The sequence below is a fragment of the Dysidea avara genome, chromosome 12, assembly GCF_963678975.1.
Source record: "Dysidea avara chromosome 12, odDysAvar1.4, whole genome shotgun sequence".
In the NCBI taxonomy this organism is placed as follows: Eukaryota; Metazoa; Porifera; class Demospongiae; order Dictyoceratida; family Dysideidae; genus Dysidea; species Dysidea avara.
The window spans coordinates 19688931-19709365 of NC_089283.1; the positions used below are offsets into that span (position 1 = coordinate 19688931).

The 20435-nt window shown below is 36.8% G+C and overlaps 1 protein-coding gene across 1 annotated transcript; it reads left to right on the forward strand.

Annotated features, from left to right (window-relative positions):
* Positions 1 to 10: 10 nt before the first annotated feature.
* Positions 11 to 19695, forward strand: LOC136240479 (uncharacterized). The gene is made up of 5 exons (XM_066031468.1): positions 11 to 494; positions 6112 to 6812; positions 7124 to 7258; positions 16640 to 16820; positions 19145 to 19695. Exons 1-5 carry the CDS (start codon positions 95 to 97, stop codon positions 19498 to 19500), a joined length of 1773 nt encoding a protein of 590 aa, XP_065887540.1. The 5' UTR covers positions 11 to 94; the 3' UTR covers positions 19501 to 19695.
* The last annotated feature ends 740 nt before the right edge of the window (positions 19696 to 20435 follow it).

Consider the following 20435-nt stretch of genomic DNA (forward strand, 5'->3'; position numbering starts at 1 on the left):
ATTCCCGCTATTCATAAAAAGCTATGGTCTCTGCTATGGTCTCTGCTATGGTCTATTCAGTTCGAGATTCAGTTTTATATTCTAGACTGACGAGATGGCTGATCAAGAGACAGAAGTTGGGGTCGTACTTGAATTAAGCAGAGCTGAGTTACAACAGCTGAATTTTGGCCGGATCTTCAATGAGCTAGAAGAACGGGAAATTCTTCCAAAAGGCGTTGCGAATGCTATGAAGTTGAAAGCTGCGAACGAAAAGTGCAACGTGATAAAGAGTTTCCTCCAATATAAGGGGAAAGATACTTTCAGGAGCTTTCTTGAGGTTGTTATGGCCGAAGAGGATCCTCATTTTGTTCCACCATCCAGCGACTTTTTAGCTATGGTTCGAACATTTCCGGGTTACAAAGAGATTCCCGGACTAGTTCCCGGATTAGACCAGGACATCTGCCAAGTGCAGCTTCCCCGTATTGAAGCGGCTCAAGAGCACCCAACACAGCAAGGTATAGCTATAGCTACTCGTTATAGTTGACAGACGTCATAAGTACACTATATGCTGGCATCATACCTTAGCACTTATGCCCCAGGCGGGCTCTGGCTAATTAAACAATATAATACTATAATAAATACGGCTAGACCACTCAACATTATTTTTTTAAATGTTTTACAAGCTTTGCTTTTTGTGTACATCTTCCAGTGCTGAATAAAGATAACTAGATAACTATCAGAGCCAATCAGGTAGCCTGTGGTTTGTTTGAATCCTGGAGTGGAGGGATTTTTCTCTTGCCTAGCGTTTTGTTTGTAGCTGCATGCTGTCAGACCAAAGAAGTCTTCACTTCTTCATTCTCCATTCTACTGAGCTGTAATGCAGTTAGCACTAGTCATGTACTCTAACATGTGTTGTGTATAAGAACTTGGATGGTTTCAAGTTTAAATATGGAATGCCTCATGCATTGGTGTTACATATCAGTGGTATTCCCAAGAAAAAGTACCTGCAATTAAATAAGAAGCCCTAATGTGATTTCTAGGAACTTGTTAATTAATACTGTTAATTCTTGCAGGTGTTGGAAGCAAGACCATGCCTGTTTTGTTTTACAAGATCTGTGTGTGTGGGCCAGGAAACTACAATATCCTGCATTGTGTGAATTTATTTTCAGAGATTATATGGCATAGATGGGCCAAGTTGTTATGCTAATTGTGGTGCAATACCAATGATGAGAATGGTTAGGGCTCATTCAAACTGTCCTTCTAAATCCAAGGCTACTGTAAGAACCAGAACAATATGGACACCTTGGGATTAATAAGGTGTCCTTCCTGATTATACAGCACCAACTTTGATATCTATACTCCTTGACTTTGGTATCTATACTCCTTGGTCTATACTCCTTGTTTTGCCCAGTACCCTATATTCCCACTCCAGCTATGTGGATTTTGTAGCTAGTGTCAGGGGCGGATCTAGGATTTATAAAAGGGGGGGGCTAACTCAAGGTACTAATCTCTTGGGTAGAGGTGTGCGAAGTACACTTCCCAACATGTGAAGCATACTGGAACTAGGGGGGTCTGGGGGCATGCTCCCCCAGGAAATTTTTGAAAAATAGATACTAAAATTATTATTATTATTATTATTAACACTTTACAGTGACCAGCACTGAAGGTCTACAGCAACATGTGCTGCAGCCTTAGGATTACCTAACCTAATTTCAAGGACTTAGACTTAATGACTTATAGCTGGAAAGGTGTAACAGAAAAGGGCCAAAGTAAGGAAAAAAATCCCTCCAACCCCAGGATTCGAACTGCAGGTCACCCAAATACTGCAATTTGGAGACATTTCCACATAAAATATATTTTCTGCCTGTAGATATTTTATATACTGCCTTTAGATTATAGGTATGGCTCTCTGAAGCATTTTGCTAATGGAAAAGTTTGGGTAGGTACAGACAGCCAAGTACATGATGTACCCCTCTCACAATTGCACAACACTGAATAAGTGCATGTTAGAATAATAATGTTGAAAGTGGAAAATTTTGAAATTTGAACAATACAAGATTGAATCTGAGAGCATTTTCAATGGAAATTGTGTACCTGAATTAAGTATTGCCATACATATTAACTATACAAGTAGATGAATGAAGTCCTTTAAACAGACCAATGCACTTCATTGTATGTATAGGTGCAGGCAGATTTGGCATAACAGAACCAACTACATGTTTCCAGTGAATGTTCTATCAGAGTAGTTAGCTGACTGCTCTATTAGAGTATCTCGATCTTGTACACCTCCAATGCTGATCCGGGTCCTTGTTGCATAAACTTTAGCATATAATACCTTGGAAAGAACTGATGTTTATAAGGTGGTTTTATGAGTATTTGTATTATTAGTGATCATATAATTATGCTAAGACAAAATTTCATTGTAATACTCAGCATCTGATATTGATCAAGTAAAGCCTAAATATGAAGGGGGGGGGGCTTCAGCCCCCAAAGCCCCCCCCCCCCCTGGATTCGCCCCTGAGTGTCCCTGTTCTTTCACTGTCATGTAAACCCCTGATGATGGACACACAATAGTGTGTCATATGGCCAATTACAGCTATAGTGTGAATGCATGACAGACAAGTGTGGATTTTACAGGAACCAAGAAAACACCATTTTCATACATCTGTAGCTCAATGGTTCCTGAACAGAAATCAACTGGTTTTACTGTGGACACACCCTCAGGGTAAGATACCTCCTATTTGAAATTTGAGTCGAATCTACCTAGCCATCATTGAGATATGTGCCTTTGAACTTCACCTTATTTTCATTGTATTTTATTCTTAATCTTCTTACGTAAGTTCTTAATTCTAGATCAATTGTTGTAACTGGATTGACAATAATAAAGGTGTGCAGCTGTTATAGGTCACATAGAACCAATAAAAAGGTATCAAAGTAAATAGGCTTTCGCACACTTTAGAAAGATTGCAATAACTTGTGCGTGCTTTAGTCGAATGACTTCAAATTTGGAGGGCAGTATATAAAAGCATAATTCAGCACATTTATAGTCCCGTGTTTGTACAAAATCAAAATAATTAAGAACAAAGGAGTTATATGCGATATTGAATATTGCAAAAGCAATTTGTTGTCACGCCTACTAGGTAATTACCTGCTTTGTGGAATAATTTGAAAATCAGTCTGTTCATGAAGTTACTATTACCATAGTACAAAACAGTTTGAAAGTACTGAGAGTATTAGCTAAGGAGATACAAAGCAAAACCAAACATGTGAAACAAGCACAATCGAGATACTCTAATAGAACAGTCACTGATAACTACAAATATTGAATTGTTTTTCTCCAGGGTTTGAACCAGTGACCCATACACCTATATGCCCAAACCCTTTACCACTTTGCCACTCCTGTCAGTTGCTCATTTTAGGTTGAGTTTAGTACACCAAAATGATAAAGTTTTATAATCTCGTAGATCTATCAGTGGAAATTTTAGGTTTTTCTAAAAATTCTATATGCATTGTATTATAAGTACTCAGAAAAATTGTACTGTATTAGGACACTACAAAATATTAAAATAGGCTATATTATATTAAGACACACAGTAATGTGTCGTGTGGCCAAGTACAACCGGTGCTGGCTTGCGACAGACTTGTTTTATGGAACTAAAAAAATCCCATTTTCATGTATCCGTAGTTTGATAGTGTTTAAATGGTAATTAACCACTTTTTCTGTGAACACTTCCTCAGGGTAGGGCACCTCCCATTCCAAATTTGAGTCGAATTTGTCCAGCCATCACTGGGATACGCTCCTTCAAAGTTTGTCTTATTGTCTTCCACCAGTTCTTATTTTTCTTCTTAATTAATCTTAATCTTCTTATTCTTATTTTCAATCAAGCCACCATGTAGAGCATTCAGCCTTGTAAAATCACCCTGTAAATATTGCTGTAGATAATTCAGCTATTAGTACAAAACACCCTGTACAGGGTTTAGTTATGTAACAAGTCATCCTAATAGCTACATGATAATCATTTTATTCAGTTTGCAATAATAAATCATTTAGCTATCAATTATTTTATTCATTTTGTTTTTCATTTTTTTGCAATAAGTACATAGATTCACACAAATAGCAGTCGGTGACAATTCCTGCAGCAAAAAAGAACAAAATGAAGCCTCAAACTACTAGGCTCCGGCCTATTATGCTCAAACTTTTATATAACTATTATGCTTTTGAGCAGTGCTCACAAATCAAGCCTATAATGTTCAAAATTATGCTTTCAAAATCAAGGTTATGCTTGAGAAATGACTATTTTACAAAAGCACATTAGTGAATCCTAACTGCACGTGACTGCTCTATTAGAGTATTCCAATCTTATTTTACAAAGTGTGAATAACCAACCAAGAAATAGTTAATTAAGTTATTTTATGTGTTTCTATCAGTAATAATGCAAATTGGTAGTGATCATGTGCTTTCTTTCAGGTGCGAACATTGCACATTTTAATTAAATTTTCAAATATTGTCCCTACTAAAGTCTTTGAGCAGGCTGTAGGACCAGGTGTCCTACAGACCTTCAGCACTTGTGCTGTAAAGCATTAATAAATAAACTAGTGTCCATTTGGTTCTACTTGGGGTACTTAGAGATAATGAGTTACTCTCTCTAGAATTCCTATGGATATAATTACATGAAAATAACAAGGAGAAAACATCCTGACCACCTGGTAGACTCCTGTAAGCGTTCGAGCGTAAATCGGATGGCTGCAGGTTCAAGGCTACCTAGGTCCAGTCATGGATTTTTTCTCCTTTCTCCAACTTTTCAAACACACCTTAAGTAGTTAAAGTCTAAGTAGCTAAAGTCTTTGAGCAGGCTGTAGGACAGACCTTCAGCACTTGTGCTGTAAAGCATTAATAAAAAAAAATAATAATAAATAAATATTATGCTAGCATTATGCTTGATGCTTTTGGTTACCTATTATACATTAAATTATGCCAGCATAATCGGCCGGGGCCTACTCAAAGCCAACCATGGGCTGACCTTTGGGCTTGCAATTACACTGAAATAGAAGTGATATCTATACCAACAAAACAGCCAAGCTGCAAAAAAGGGTATGGCCCTCCAAAAAGGCCAGGGTGAAAAAAATTGGAAATCAAAGGTGGCCATTTTTTCACAGCTTGGCTGTTTTGGTATAGATGTAAACTTCACAAATAATGTTTGATTAGTTTACACTTGAAATGAAGGTGAAGACGAGGCTTTTTAATCACAAAGATCCACCATTACTGATTTTGACAATGAGTTTGCTTTATAGGTGGAGGCATTGTGGGGTTGGATTGTATGTTGTTTTAAAATTGTCACACAATGTTAAAGTCAATGCAGAAGACTGAAACATGTTTATGTCAATGAGCTGAAGAAATCAAAGCTTGCACCTCAATACTGCTTCCAAGATAATGTCGACAAGGAAATTGATGAATTGATGTCAATTCCCTCACCAGTGCCTATGTAATCACAACAGTGCGAAGAACAGGTGTATAAAACAGTTTGAAGACACGGGTTGAGTACATTACAATGTCGACTAGTTGTCACAAGTCGTCTTATGACGTCACAGCAGTATGCCTGAAGAATAACCATTTTACAAGGAAGCTTACCCATCTAGGTATTGGGTAAAGTCCATCCATAGTGTACTAGTTGAAGGTGAAACAGTCTATAAAATAGATGTGCTGCAATATTTCTGGACTTGTCCGTTCATTATAACAAACTTAGCTACAACATTAATCTCTACCTCCCATAATTAAATCCTATTAAACAAATGAATGGGCTCAATAGAGTGGTTGAACTTGTGTTGGCTTGGGTAACTGGTCACCTGCTGAGTATGAATAACAAATTAATGACTGAAATTGGTCACCTGCTGAGTATGAATAGCAAATTAATAACTGAAATTGGTCACCTGCTGAGTATGAATAACAAATTATTAATGACTGAAATTAGATTTGTGGATTTTGTAGACCCCAAGTATTAAAGCATAATATTATTATACCTATTTTATAGTAATAGTATGAAGGCAATAAACATCAGGGTATGGTTTCTAGTAAGGTAATATGACTATATTTTTGCAGTTTGAAAGATTATGTGCCATGTTTCGTCATTTTAGAGCTTCAACCAACAGGAGTTACAGTAACACACAGCTTCACACAGATTGGTGATGATGGTGTGATGACTGTTGGTAGAGATGTCAACACTTATTATGATCCAGTTCATGGGATAACATTACATGTTCCAGAAGATTCTCTTCCTCAACATGTGGAGAAGGTTGAGGTGACCATCAAAGTTGGATTTACTGAACATCAACTTGACAGTGACATGATAATGTGTAGTGCTACAGTAGCTCTTCAGAGTGTTCCCCAAGTGTTGTTCACCAAAGATGTGTTCCTTGAGATTCCTCATTCCTTCTCATCTACAGACACTAGTGACCTCTGGTTTGTAAAGTTCAAAGATGACACAGATGAAACTGATTATGGTGAAATACACAGAGGTATTTTCCCTCCGGAACATCCTTATGGAGTGATATTGACTAGATCGTTTTCTTCTTATGTGATTGTGAAAGGAAGGAGGTATTTTCGATGTGAATTGTCACCAAGTAAGATTCCTTTTCGAAGCATTAACAGGAGAACTTTTTGTAAATTAAAACAGAAAGAAATTGTTTACAAATATGGTAGACTTGAATACGATGGTCACACACATCAACCAAGCTCAAACTCATTTTGGTTCTGTGTTGGCAAGACCAGTACAAATAATGAAACAGATAACAAGTTTCTATTTGCAGTCGCTCAGTACACACCTACAGGTTTTCGAGTAAGTTTTTCACAAGCCACTATTATGTGAGGTAAACAATACTCATTCTCATGTATATTCTAGACAATAAAGAATTAGTAAGATTCTTTAGTGGATTTTGTCAACTTTAAAAAAAAATATATATATATATATATATATGCACCTATTTTCATGGTATGTTTGCCCTAGTACTGATCATGTAAAGTTGCAATTCTAAACTATTCTATTAGAACAGTTATCCTGGCCGTTTGAATTATAATATATGGGGGTTTGAATTAGGGAGATAAGGAATAATGATAGAAAAATATACAAAGAGATTTATGATATTTTAGGCAATGAAGAAACATGTCAGTGAACAAGTATGGGAATGTTGTTTATCGTTCAAATTTGCCTCAGACAAACTAGAATTTCATCCACAGTCAGCAGAAGATCGTGGTTGGTCAGCTTCAATTGATGGATACTCTGAGGTAAGAATCTTGAGCAAACCAATTATATAGTTAGTAGTGTTCACAGTATTGCTTGTGAGAGGGCATAGGAAAAGGGACCTATAGCAGTTAGACATGGAATTTGAGTTATGCTAATCAAAGAATTCCACAATTTGCTAGCTATTCATATTTCAAGTCAATATTCATTTGTTTCACAAAGTTACGATGAATTTAAATACAAGTGTACTTTCCTAATGTATGTAATTTACTATAATTACTTCACAATAAATGGAAATTTACTGACTTTTACTCATAAGTTTAAAACCTCTCTATAGGTCCCTTTTCCTATGCCCCCTCACAATTATACAATGATATAGTTATTAACAAACCATATAATCACTGTTATTGTTGTTATTTGTTTTTGTGTAAAACAAATAAATACTATAACTTTAAGCTCTGATAGTATCTGATCACTTCAGGATTGTTGTTCACTATTTACACTCTACTCCAGCTTATCAGATGTTTCAGCTGTACTATCATTATTGTGTGTCGTGTAGCCAATATGTCCAGGTGCGCAACACTCAAGTGTGTATTATACAGGAACCAACATGATTTTCACTCATTCATACCTCAATAACAGCTAAACAGAAATAGTCCATTTTTTTGTGAAACATCCCTAAGGTTGGAATATCTCCCATACCAAATTTGAACTAAAATTGATCTAGCTATCTATGACATATACACCTTCAAAGTTCATGTTTATTTCTTCATATTTTTCTTCATCTTCCATTAATCAATACACATGGTACCATGTGTCTTATGGCCAAGAAAGCAGGTGCATCACACCATGTGTATATTGACAAGAAGAAAGAAATGCAATTTTCACACCTGCATTGCTCCATTGTCCCATCTGAACACCCAAAATGAAATCCTTAACCACTAAGCCACTGCTATCATGGCTGTTCACCCCACTCAATTCATGAAAATTCTAGCTTAATAGTTAAAGTTTATAATTTCATACATCTACCAATGGAAATTCTAGATTGTTGTTCTAGCCATTTTATGTAGCATTCCTCAAAAAGATACGTACTTTATTAGAGTATTACAGTAATATTACCAAAAGCCAAATAATACAATTTAACTTCTGTCTTTAATAATCAGCATTGTCTTGGTTGCCACCTTTGTTTCATAGGCGTAGGAAGTGGGGGGGGGGGGGGCCCAATAATTTGGCTAGTCATTTCAAGTTATCTCTTAAGTACTCAACAATCTACCTACCACCAACAATTCAGATTACTATATAATCACCTTTCTAACCAATCAGCAATCCATAAAGTAATTATGAAACTATCTACCTGCAGACCCAATTCCTCAGCAACACTTTAGAGTGACAATCGTGATAAGCGCCTCTAAAATTAATTTTCTTGTATTGGACATAAAGGTAACCTACACAAGTAAGTATATACACTACAGGCGTGATTTTTACTGTTAAAAATACACTGAAATTGAATTTCAGAACATTAGTTTTAATTTTTTTCTGGGGGCATGCCTCCAGAACCCCTAGTTTAGCAGGTTTTCTCACATGCTTTGCATATTAAACCATCATTTTATCCTTACCACTAGCCCCCCAACCACGAGGTACTCGCTACACCTGTGTGTTTGATTTCACAACTTTTTTCACCCAGGCCATAGATCCTTTACACCCCGGGATAGGAATCTCCGCATACTTGCTGTACTTATGTGCTGGACTATCCGTACCGTTAATTAATTGGTGTTGACTGGGAGGAGAAAAGTCTGATCCATTGTTCTGTGGTGAATTTCGTGTTGTTTGATACAGTAATCTTGTTCTTTACTTCGAATAAGGCGGAAAGGTGATTGTGGATGCAAAAACAATGACAAAACTCGCTGACAGACCCAAGCGGTTAAAACTTTTGCTAGCTGTAACTCTGGAATTGTTCACTCTATCAGCATCAATTTCAATCCGTAAGTATAACTTGGGATAAGGAATCGAACCAGCAAAGTCATTAGTCCATGTCCCTGTGTTCAAATCTTGCCGCTTGAATAGTGGTAACAAATTTTGGCTAGCTCTACTCGCCTGAAACAACGTCTTCTTAACTTACAATTTGTTTTGTGTACTTATCCATCTTTTGTTAACCGAACGGAAGTAAACTCATTGCTCGTACTGTCCACTAAACAGAGAATTAATACGCTAAAGTCGAGTTACTGATGCATGAATTCATAGATCTCTTTGTAGAAAGGCGTCGATGGAGGTGCGGATGGAAGTGTTAAAACAGAAGATTCCTATCCCGGGGGTGTAAAGGATCTATGCCAAGGCTATTGAAAGCCGCACCCTTTTTTCACAGCTTGGCTGTTTTAGTGTACTTTTTCTTTTTGCATCATTTACAAAATTGCTATAACTTGTGCAAGCCTTACCAGATTCTTTTCAAATTTGGAGAGCATAATGACAGAAACAAGTTAAATATCAGCATGCAGATAGGCTAACCATTGCAGCAAGGACCTTTCATGATCTGAAAGATCTGAGAGCATTAGCTAAGGATGTATAAAGACATGTGAAACAAGTGCAATCGAGATACTCTAATAGAACAGTCACTAAGAAGTATAAAACCTGTATACTTTTCATATTATAAGTATAATCTAACAACTGAATGTGTTACTATATAATACTCTCAATAGCAGCTTGATGTATTATATTGAAATACGTCAAGCGATTAGCCAATAGAATTACTATTACACTTGTTTGTCAAGGTCCCTTGACAAAAATCTATAATACTAATTTGATTGGCTAAAATAGTGTGGTGTGTTTATATTAGAAGTAAATGTCTAACTTGACAACTACTGTTACCATAGTGATAGATGCCTCAAGGTATAATGCAATATGGTTGCTTAGCAATGGTTGCTAGGTAATCATTGCTAAGGTGACCATGCCACAGTTGCTAAATGTGATTGGTCTTTTGCAATGGTTATTTTTCAATTTCTGTTACCTAGCAACAGTTGCTATGGTTGTCGGATTAATTTGCAATAGGATGGATGGCAATGCTATTCGGGATTAATAGTTCTCGCATTGTAAACAGGAAGGAATTAGTGCTCGGCTTTGCCTCGCACTATTTTACTCCTTCCTGTTTACAATGCTCGCACTATTAATCCCGAATACCACAGCCATCCATCCTATTGCATATACGAACATTCTATGTACATTGCATTAGAAGTGCTCAGGAAAAAAGTTGCATTCTAAAAACTAATGTTAATAAATGGTCAAATAAAATAGGCTTTATATCGTAAGATTTATGCAATCGAGATACTCTAATAGAGCAGCCAGTAATAGTGTGACTGTTGTCATGCCTACTGACTAAACTAGTTGTGCAAACTAGTTGAATTTTCTTGCATGTATCAGCCCCCAAGATATGGCAGTAATTATGTCAACATTGCATGCACAATAGCATCATTGCAGGCTGCCACCTTTGGTATCATCTTTTTCACGCTAGCCTATGTTTTTGGAAGGCTGCAGCCTTTTCACAGCTGGGCTGTTTTGGGTTAGATCAATTTTAGAGCTACCATAGTAGTGGAAAGTAATGAATTACTCAAAATACCTGTTACATAATTATATAGACATTTATAGGACTCTTGGAAAGTCTGTAAAAGCCCTTTAATTACAAGAGCTACGTATGTTAAGGTTTACTCAATTTAGAAGCCAGAATTCTGCTATACTATGCATTGGCAGTGTAGTGATTTTCTTGAGGTTACAAAATTGTTGTTATTGATCGATAAAAGTTATTGTTTGCTACATATATATTGTTTTAAGCCATTACATATACATAATATAGAGAGTGAAACTTAATATATATTGTTCTCATACTTTATTATTATTATTATTATTATTACAGTGGAACCTGTCTATAATGGTCACCTTGGGACCAAATATATCTGGCCTTTATATACAGGTGGCTGTTATAGAGAAAACCTGTATAAGATGGTCAGCAGCATTTGAGTGGCTATGGCCGTTATAAATGAGTGATTATTATTAAGAGGCTCGCGCCAACTGCAATGCAGTAATATTTTTAGTACAGAAAGGACAAAGTGAGCTTGTTATGAATGTTGGTTATAGCTATTGAATACGTTTAAGCAATGAAGCCTGATAGATTATATAGTATTCATTGAAAGGCAGGAAGTGTGATAATTGTGCATTAATTGAAGCGGTGCGGTGGTGCCAGACAGTTGGCTTAACATAAAAGGTAGCGACAGCTATATGAAGGAGGAAGTTATGTATACAGTGATTCATAGGCGAATTCTTGGTTGGCCGGTATACGTGTTAGACAGGTGCCGCTTAATGCAGACAACAATGCATACATTTGTATGGGAAAATATTAGGGACCTCCTGTCCAGGGGCGGATCTAGGATTTATAAAAGGGGGGGGCTAACTCAAGGTACTAATCTGTTGGGTAGAGGTGTGCAAAACACACTTCCCAGCATGCGAAGCATGCTGGAACTAGGGGGTCTGGGGGCATGCCCCCCAGGAAATTTTCGAAAAATAGATGCTAAAATACTGCAATTTGGAAACATTTCCACATAAAATTCATAATATTTTCTGCCTGTAGATATTTCATATACTGCCTTTAGATTATAGGTATGGCTTTCTAAAGCATTTTGCGGAACTAGGGGGTCTGGGGGCATGCCCCCCAGGAAATTTTCGAAAAATAGATGCTAAAATACTGCAATTTGGAAACATTTCCACATAAAATTCATAATATTTTCTGCCTGTAGATATTTCATATACTGCCTTTAGATTATAGGTATGGCTTTCTAAAGCATTTTGCGGAACTAGGGGGTCTGGGGGCATGCCCCCCAGGAAATTTTCGAAAAATAGATGCTAAAATACTGCAATTTGGAAACATTTCCACATAAAATTCATAATATTTTCTGCCTGTAGATATTTCATATACTGCCTTTAGATTATAAGTATGGCTTTCTAAAGCATTTTGCTAATCAAAATGTTTGGGTAGGTACAGACAACCAAGTACATGATGCACCCCTCTCACAATTGCACAACACCAAATAGGTGCATGTTAGAATAATATAATGTTGAACGTGGAAAATTTTGAAATTTGAATAATACAAGATTGAATCTGAGAGCATTTTCAATGAAAATTGTGTACCTGAATTAAGTATTGCCATATATGTTAACTACACAAGTGGATGAATGAAGCCCTTTAAACAAACCAATGCACTTCATTGTATATATGTATAGGTGCAGGCAGATTTGGAAAAATTCCATAACAGAACCAACTACATGTTTCCAGTGAATGTTCTATTAGAGTAGTTAGCTGACTGCTCTATTAGAGTATCTCGATCTTGTACACCTCCAATGCTGATCCAGATCCTTGTTACATAAACTTTAGCATAAATCCACTGATAATACCTTGGAAAGATGATTATAAGGTGGTTTTATGAGTATTTGTATTATTAGTGATCATATAATTATGCTAAGACAAAATTTCATTATAATACTCAGCATATTGATCAAGTAAAGCCTAAATATGAAGGGGGGGCTTCAGCCCCCAAAGCCCCCCCCCCCCCCTGGATCTGCCCCTGCTGTCCATGGCCGTTATGCAGAGGTGACCGCTTAATCCAGGTGACCGTAACACAGGTTCCACTGTATTATGTACTCTTGTTTTGCCATAGTATAGTTATTAATGTTACAATACTAATGAGTAGCTAAACTTTATTCTTGCAAAAGTATGTTTAGGATTTGGTGTGCAGATATCACAATTGTTTTGAGGAAAATGTTGTAAGCAGACTGATTTACAGTATGCGATAACCTATTATTCTTCTGCTTCACAGATGTGGCAGGTCAGTGTTTTGAAATAAATGAAGACCACATGATCTCCTTAAAAGAATGCTAATATGGTTGTAGACTCCTGGCAAATAGTCATAAGTGTAGTAGCAAACAGAGGAGAAGGAGATTCTCCCAGAAGCGTTTTAGAATGTGCATTTGTAAGATCAAAATACTCTAATGGAGCAGTCATATATTATTATAAAGAACCATGTGTGGGAGGATCAAAACAAAAAACTGTTCTATAATAGCCATACAGAATGCAACTGTTCTATACTGGGCAGTTATAAAACATTTCAATAGGCCACAGTTATATATCACGTGGTTATAACTTCATGTGACGCATAGTTTGGGCAAGGCATAGATAATTACGAGTAGGGATCCGCAACAGTGACGTCACTACGGACAATCCTCATTACGGGTAGGGACTTTGAGTGACGATATCTAACTAACTATACGTTGTTTCTTCTTGAATTTACCTTGACACTTTCCTATTTACTATTAGATTAAGTGAGTGTTATCAAATCACGGCGGTTTGCAGCCAGTTTGTCTCGGAACTTCTTCGCTTTGGTTGCTCAGGCGTGGCACCAATAGATTTTGTGGCACTATTACTAAGGATTGTGACAAAGTATGAGAATTTTTTAAGCATCAATAAAGTCCCCCAATGACTGAAGATTTGTATAAAGGTTATATTTTGTGAAACAATGCTGATTCTGAGCCTGTAACCTTGCATAACCAAGACCCATCAAACCTGTAACAAGGATTGTCTATACATAAAACTATTAGTTCCTATGGAAATGACGTCACTGTTGCAAATCCCTGCTTGTACTATATTATCTATGGGCAAGGCCTATTTGCAGGCTAATAGTATACTTTGAGTGAACAATCACCCTTTCTGGCCAGTACAACCAAGCCAGTGTAGGCTAATAGTCTGTGCTGCGCTAGCTGACCAGTCAACCCAAACAGTACAACTAGAACCACTGGATTAGATATACTTTTTTTATTTATTATTTTCCTGGGCTATATAGATCAACTGCCCTTGCCACCACCCCGGCACTAGATATACTTGAAGACTTCAATGATGGTTGCTTGTGGTTAGCAGCAGTGAATGTTCTTGCTATGTTTTGCTGACATAAAGACAAGTCCTAGTATTATCATGAAAATATGTTCATAATCGAAAATTTTTAGCCTTTAAGAAGATGGACTAGACTCATCCAAGTCCAGAACAAGAATAACACAGACAAGTCCTATGGAAATATGCTTATTAAGTACCACAATCAAAAAGTTTTAGTCATTAAGAAGATGGACTTACTCATCCAAGTCTACAAAAAGTTTAATTTAGTCGCAACATAGGTGCAACACAGACACAGTGCCTAATGACGATAGGACTACTTTGTGAGTTTCTAATTGTTTTATATACCTAAAGGTGACGGTTCTCTATACCAGTTAAAGCACTGTCTAGGCTTATGCTGTACATCAATTATAGCACTCAGCTTTGCCTCATGCTATATTTGTCCCTCGCCCACTCTTTTACATATATTAATAATTATAGCACTCGTGGCAGTGCTTTAATATACATTTCATCTTGAGACCACTCATTGAGTGCTATATATTTGATGCATAGCACAAGCCTAGGCAGTGCTTTAATTGTGTAGAACTGTCAACCGAGGTACACACAAGACACATGAAACTATTAGAAACTCATGGAGTAGTCTTATCATTGGTTGCACTTACATTAATCTTTTTGTGGACCTAGTCCATCTTCTTAATGACTAAAGTTTCGATTGTGGTGCTTAATATTCCCCCAACTTTCACTGCTGCTAATCACAAGGAACCACTATTGAAATTTTCAAGTATATCTATAAACTAAATCCTAGTTGGGTTGACTGGTCAACCAGTGCAGCTCAGGCTATTAGCCTACACTGGCTTGGTTGATTGATTGTACTGGCCAGAATGGGTAATTGTTCACTCAAAGTATGCTATATTAGCCTGCAAATAGGCATGGCACACATTGGTGTGTCACATGCAGTTATTTAACTACCTGATATAGAAGCGTTCTATAGCTGCCCAATATAGAACAGTTGCGTTGTGTGTATGTATGGCTATTATAGAACAGTGCTTTTATCCTCCCTCAATGTTTTTTATATGTGATCGGATTTGCGAAAAGTTACCTTTTTCACGCACAAAATTTGACCCATTTTTTGAAATTTAAAGCTTAATAAATTTTTCATCATGCATATGGCATATAATTGTCTGATTTTTTCCATGATTGTAGCTACAGTATCTGGCTGCATTTTAATACTAAGAGCAAGTTAATCAGTATAAGGAGTCAAGTGTTACATCATTTAATTTGCTGGAAAGTAAAATGTGTACCTTTTCTTAAATCCGGTCACATAATACAAGTATAAGGAAAAATTTGGAAGTTTAAGGTCAATTAGGGATCATGGAAATAGAAAGTAGGGTAACAATTCAAACAAGGGAGGTTGCCTACACCTGCAGATATACTAGTGGAGATTTTTAATCCCCAACTTAGTCGATATTATATACCCATGACTGAATTAGGGATTAAAATTAAATGCCCACTAAGGTACAGTATCTGCAGGTGTAGGTGACATCCCTTGTTTCCCTATACCTTTTATTTCTATGAACCCACATCAAACCTAAAATTCCTTATTTTTCCCTGTACTTGTTTGTGTAATATTATTATGACTGGTGAACCCATGCATACCACATCAAACGAAAGGATGGCACCAGAGTTAATGTTTTTGTATGAATGAGCACCCCAGCTATCAATTACTATAGCTGACTCTAAAGTAAGGTAGCCATTACACTTTGCTTTCAGCTATGTTCAGCCCGTTATACAGCACTACAAACAAAGAACAGTAGGAAAAGTACCTCTGCAGTCACCACAAAAAATACAGACGATTTGCAAGCCCCAAAATTAAACGGTGGCCATTACGCTTTGCGTTCATCTATTTCAGCCCATTACACAGTGATGCAAATGAAGAACAGTACGAGAAGTGTCTCTGCATGCAATCAATCCAGTTGCTACAGAAAATCTGGGCGAGATACCAACACAGCCACAGGGAAGCCACATCACGTTATCATGAGTCAACACCTTGCGTTGGCAGCAAAAAGAACTGGAACACAAAGGAGGACAAAGGCAAGTCCATGATGGGTGTATTGTGCATACTGCGGTTGGCAAAAAGGCACATCTTGGGACAAAGCAACATCAAACAGTGAAGAAACCAAGCCCTTAGCCTTATCCATTGTTGAGTTATGCTTGGCTGGAGGCATTAGTTAGTTAGTTAGTCAGTCAGCGTAAAATTCTGTTAAATAGAATTTTTAAAAATTCCATAGAAAGGGTTTTGGAGTTGGTCTGAAGACATTTTTGGGCTTGGCTGTTAATGCTGCCAAGCTGTCATGAAGGGGAAATTGTGGCTGGTTTTAGGGTGATATTTTTGGCCGGAAAAGCCAAGTTCTTCATGATCCCTAATAATATACAGTACTACTGTATTCTATAATACTGTAAAGGGTTGTATTTTTGACAACATTATTGTGTTGTTTCATTGTAACAGATAACAAAGCAGGAAGCGAACAAACTAACTGATCCTTATGGTACTCCGATAATTCCAGTAGTGCAATACAACTTGTCTCCAAAACAACTTGAGCTACATGTTCCCAGAATCACAGTGGAAGTTACAGGAGCCAATAAGAAAATTTCTCATATTCTAACTAAAAAAACAGCTCATTTTCAAGGTAAACCAAAACAGGTCTACATATGTATGATACTGTTTAAGTTCAAAAGGGAAAAATATGCCCTCATTTTTTTTGTAATGTGCCAAAGTGTGCTATATTGTCCATAAAAGTGTGTTATACTTTGCTTTGTATAGCACACTTTGTGTGAATGTAACACAACTCGCAAAGGCATTGGAATGACCACCCCACTAACAGTAATTATTACAAATGTCAATGAAATTACAGTAAACAGTCAACCATATCAAGTTCAGCAAATTATTGGTTAGATCATCAGTGGCTTGATATTGACACCTTCAACGTTGCAGCATTGTTTGCCATGCCTCAGACCATACTCATGAGCATCTATCAGATATAGTTGTTGCAAACTGTCCTTTGCTAAATAGCTAGCCTTCCTCAGTTGTTCTCCTCCTGTTCCAGCAATTTCAAATTGTGTGATTATCACTACCTTCTAATAATGACAAGTACATAGCTATTAGTTATCTTACTGTTACTGTGTCATACATGTATTATCCACTGACTTTCCTTTTGATTGCAATTCTGGATTCATTCATCAAACCAGTAAAGGCACTGTGTATTCTCTCTCATTATGAATACTATAACACTTGAGTGTACTCTTGAACCAAATGTAGTACTTAGCTTTGCTTCATGCTATATTAATTTTGGCTCTCAACCATACCTTCATGCTATATTTTCCATATTGCACTGATTGTGGCACTTGAACTAGTATCAATCACACGGTAGGGTGTTGTGCAGCCAAGAAAGATGATGTGCCACAATATGAGTATACTTACAGGAAGAAAGAAAATGCGATTTTCACACATACATAGCTCCATGTTCCCTTCTCAAACTTGTACTGCAAATTCCCTCCACCTTCAGCACCCCACATACCAAATTTGAGCAAGGTTGCCTAATGCAATCATGAAATATAAGTTCAACTTAATTTCTTCATTTTTCTTCATTCAGGGGGCTATGCTGTAGGGGGCTTAGATTATTCTTTTTGCACACTTTACAAAATCCACTATAAAATGCAAGCATGTAGATAAGTTTTCTTGAACTTTGGAGCACTTTAAGAACATATTCCGGCAAAATTATGTTCCAAGTTTGGTGCAAATCTGATAAATAGTCATAGAGCTGTGGACAATTAATTGCATTAAAAAAGCCAATTTTTTGTCATGCCTACAGGGTAAGTTGTTTATGGGAATAACATAAAAATCGATATGCATATAGGTTAATCATCATAGCTCAAACGTTTTGTGGTTTAAAAGAAATTGCACTGACAGCTTCAGAGTTACAAGGCAAAAACCAAACAACTTGGTTGCATACAATGAAAAAACAAGAACAAAATTATAAATCAATTATCATCAGTATTTATTGGTTAATGCATAGATCCTTTGGCTTTGTTATCATATCAATAAGTATTTTTCTGTATTGGTAGAGCACTACTTTGTTTTATATGATCATCATTGTATCTGTAGATAAGAAATTGTGTATATTTAAAATACAAAAAGAAGTGAAAACCATGCAAAAACAGCCAAGCTGTATAAAAGGGTGCAGTCTTCAAAAGCCTGGGTGAAAAACAGAGCATTCATGTGAGCTGTACATTTTCATTGGAAAATCTTCGTTTCAAGACAATTTTATTAAAACTATAGTGCAGTTGAAAGTTTATGTATTTCTAAATCTAATGGCGTGGTGAACCTCAACGAACCTCGCTGATTTGGCTGGTAACAAAGCCAGAGTTTAAAGTGCCAATTATATAAATTATGCAAAGTCTGTTTTATTGAGGAGGGTAATACAGTGAGATCTCAGTGTAACACAGTGAAGGGTCGTTGTTTCATTATAGAAAATGTACGTGACAAGTCTGGTGAAGTTGTATGCATCAAATCACAATTTATTAATTTCACCACGAATTTCAAGTGCTTTGAGAAAACAAAATACATTGCCTATAAGTGAAGGATGATTTGAATATCTAACAAACCACAGTGAACCCCATCATTTTTCAGTTTAGTATTGCGACTATTGAGGGTCACCCAAAATACCAAAGAAAAAATGCAATTAAGAGCAATATATTTAAGTAGCGCTTATAGCGCATCCAACCTCCTCTGGGTAAAAAAGTTGTGAGATCAAAGGTGGCAGCCAGAAAATGGCTGCAGTGATGCTACTGATAATAAATGTTAAATGCAAGCCGTTATGTTTACAACTGTTTTCAACCAGGATTTTGAAGGCCGCACTTTTTTTATACAGCTTGGCTGTTTATGCATGGACTTTTAAATGTATGGGATATAAAACTGACAATTCGTCTACTACATTTTTATCTTCTGTTACAGGTGCCAACATGTGTGAATTACTGGACCTCTTATCAAGACATTCAGTAGAAGCAGATGAATTCTTGAGACAATTAGCTATTCAATTACCAGTGTGGAAACCAGTAGCACAAATGCTTGGACTAACAGAAAGTGATATTGATCACATTGACTATGATGTGCCTTCTTCATGTCCAGGAGAGAAAGCTTATCAAGCATTTTTAAGATGGATGCAGAAGGAAGGCAACCACCGTACTACCTATGATGTTTTGTTACTGGCATTGTGTCGAGCTACAAATATCAGTGACTGTAAGAGTATCACCAATGCTTGGTGGTATGCTGACCAGTACTTGAACAAACTTGCTGAGCAGTCCACTTGACACCTCTATGAATGCATGCTGGCCAATGCACATCTATATTATGTAGCAAGATTAATGTTCTGTTATAAACAGCATATATTATAATATACACCCAAAGGCTCATACGTACATATAGTGTTGCATATATGTACTCCTTCTTATATGTTTTTACCACTATGCAGGTGACATGTCCTTTAAGTGAAAATAGTAACACTTACAATTGTGCAGTAGTCCATGTATTGTTGTGGAGTCAAGTATTTCTTCTGACATCACTCATTCTGATCTGCTTTTTGGTGCTCACCTCTCTTTTTAAAAGTCACTTGTGTTTCTTATAATCTTTTTTATGCTTGTTACTAGAGACGTCAACCACACATTTGCATGCCTTCACTGAGAAGAATTTTTACAATCCTCCATGTGAGGCCAGCTGAAGGATGTTGGTCAACCCATTTACAAGCCTTTCAACTTGCATTTTATAAGCTATAAGACAAATCCAGACTTTTGGAAAAGGGGATAAAAATTTGAGCATACCCTATTTTGAAAAAAAAATCAGATTTAACTACATGCTGAGGTGCAGCCAGATGTTGGCAATGCTAGGGCCTAAGCCACATAATGCCATAGGTAATATAGGGAAAGGCATACTTTAGTGAGCAAAGCACACTAGCTATAGCATGCAAAGCATACCAATCTAGGGGGTCTTGGGAGCACACCACAGGAAATTTTTGAAAATTAGACCTCTGTGATGGAGTCATGTGGGCACATAAAATTTGCCTACTTTTCAAGTTTTCATTGCCAATGAGAATTTCTTGGCATATACAGCACAACTGATATGAATACTAATAAAGGGGTCACTCAAGAGTCTCTCCCTCCCCAAATCTTCCACTGCTGAAAACCACCCTAACAATAAACTGGAACACTGTTCTACATGGCGAATGACAGAACTATAGTCATCCATTAGT

Excerpts from the sequence above, each read along its gene's own strand:
- LOC136240479 (XM_066031468.1), top strand. The coding sequence starts at position 95 with ATGGCTGATCAAGAGACAGAAGTTGGGGTCGTACTTGAATTAAGCAGA. Across the intron at positions 495-6,111 it reads AGAGCACCCAACACAGCAAG|AGCTTCAACCAACAGGAGTT; the intron begins GTATAGCTATAG and ends TCGTCATTTTAG. Across the intron at positions 7,259-16,639 it reads CAATTGATGGATACTCTGAG|ATAACAAAGCAGGAAGCGAA; the intron begins GTAAGAATCTTG and ends TCATTGTAACAG.